Source organism: Phocoena phocoena, chromosome X (genome assembly GCF_963924675.1).
Source record: "Phocoena phocoena chromosome X, mPhoPho1.1, whole genome shotgun sequence".
NCBI lineage: Eukaryota > Metazoa > Chordata > Mammalia > Artiodactyla > Phocoenidae > Phocoena > Phocoena phocoena.
Genome location: NC_089240.1, coordinates 23,830,548 through 23,832,336, shown reverse-complemented (window position 1 = coordinate 23,832,336; position 1,789 = coordinate 23,830,548). Strand labels below are relative to the sequence as shown.

General features: G+C 44.9%; 1 protein-coding gene across 1 annotated transcript; it reads left to right on the top strand.

Annotated features, from left to right (window-relative positions):
* The first annotated feature begins 335 nt into the window (after positions 1–335).
* LOC136142034 (melanoma-associated antigen B10-like) lies at positions 336–1,290 on the top strand. The gene is given in 2 exon segments (XM_065900135.1): positions 336–473; positions 475–1,290. Coding segments are annotated over 2 exon segments (954 nt in total).
* Positions 1,291–1,789: the final 499 nt, after the last annotated feature.

The window sequence follows — 1,789 nt, the reverse complement described above, 5'->3', positions numbered from 1 at the left end:
CCCAGGGCTTGCCAAAAGTGAAGTGATGACACTGTTCGTTAACTCAGAACAGAGCCACTGCTCTAAGCCCCAGTGAGCCCCAGGCAGATTTGGTAGGTAGGAGCTAAGGTACACCCTAGTTATTTCCACAGGGTCCTCAGGGAAGAGGCAAATTAGAGAATAGGAACTCTGTGGGCTCCTAGAACAGTGCCCTCAAGGAAACCTACAGAGGCGGCCTTCAGTAGAGGCCAAGGCTGTATCTATCTCCCTGTTGAAGTGGCCCAGCAATCTCATCCTCTTTCCTTTAGGTCACTGAGTCACCCGCCACTTGCCTGCTGCTTTTGTTGAAAGTCATCATGCCTCGGGGTCAGAAGAGTAAGCTCTGTGCCCAAGAAAAACGCTGCCAGGCCCTAGACGAGCCTGAGGATCTGGTAGGTGCTCAGGCCACTGTGAGAGTGGGAGAAGAGTTCCCGTCTTCTTCCTCATTGCAAAGCTATTTCCCAAAACTCACCTATTGCTTGGTCATATTGCAATCCACAGGGTCAGAGAGCCAGAGCTGTTTCATACACTGAGCCCATCTACAGAGGCCATATGGATGAGAAGGTGGTTATACTGGTGTACTACCTGTTGTACAAGCATCTAATGAAAGAGCCTATTACCAAGGCAGATATGCTGAGAAATATAATCCAGATTTATAGGAATCACTTCCTTGAGATCCTCAAGAGAGCTTCTGAGCACCTGGAGATGATCTTTGGCCTTGACCTGAAGGAAGTGGATCCCTACCGGCACATCTATGTCCTTGTCAACAAGCCAGAACCAAGCTATGATGCAAACCTGAGCAATGATAAAGAGGTTCCCAAGACAGGCCTGTTGATGGCTATTCTGGGTGTGATCTTGACTAAGGGCAGTTGTGCCACTGAGGAGCAAGTCTGGCAAATATTGAATGTGATGGGGTTATATGAGGGGAGGAAGCACTTCATTTTTGGGGAGCCCAGGAAGCTTATCTCCAAAGATTTAGTGCGGGAAAGGTATCTGGAGTACCGCCAGGTGCCCAAGAGCGATCCTCTGTGCTATGAGTTTCTGTGGGGCCCGAGAGCCCACGCTGAAACCAGCAAGATGAAAGTGCTGGAGTTTGTGGCCAAGATCCATGATATGGTCCCCAGTGCCTTCCCATCCTGGTATGAAGGGGCTTTGAGGGATGAGGGAGAGAGAGCCCGAGCCAGGGCTGCAGCCAGGGCTGGCACTGCTGCCCTGGCCAGCGTGCGCTCCAGGGCCATAGCCAGCAGCTCCTCCCACCCCAATAGAGTCTGAGGCAGATTCTTCAGTTTGTTGTTAAAAAGAGAAGTCCACATTCTAAGTAGTAGAAGGTTGGGGTGGGGCTGCAGACAACATAGTGTATAACATATATTTGTGTTTCTGTTCTATGTAGTAACTTGGATAATTTTTTAAAATATTGTTCCTTTTAATAGAAGGTTTAAGTAGCTTCATAATCCAAATCTATGAGTGATGTTGCTCAAACACTGGTGGCTGGGAATGAGATTTAAGAGTAAGAGTTTTATTATTTTGTAAAACTAATTGGAAAAGTTCTACCTTATTTAGTAATTTGGAATAAGATAACATGGCAATAGACGAGGCATTTCCTTGGAAATGTGAAAAACTCAACAATGTAATAGTTGGGGTCAAGAAATAAATAAAAGATGATAAATTCTTGGCTTCATTTATCACTTTTGGTCTGTTATTTCATAACATGATATATATATAAAAATAAAATAATATTGTAATAAATATTATTGTAATAATAATATTTATT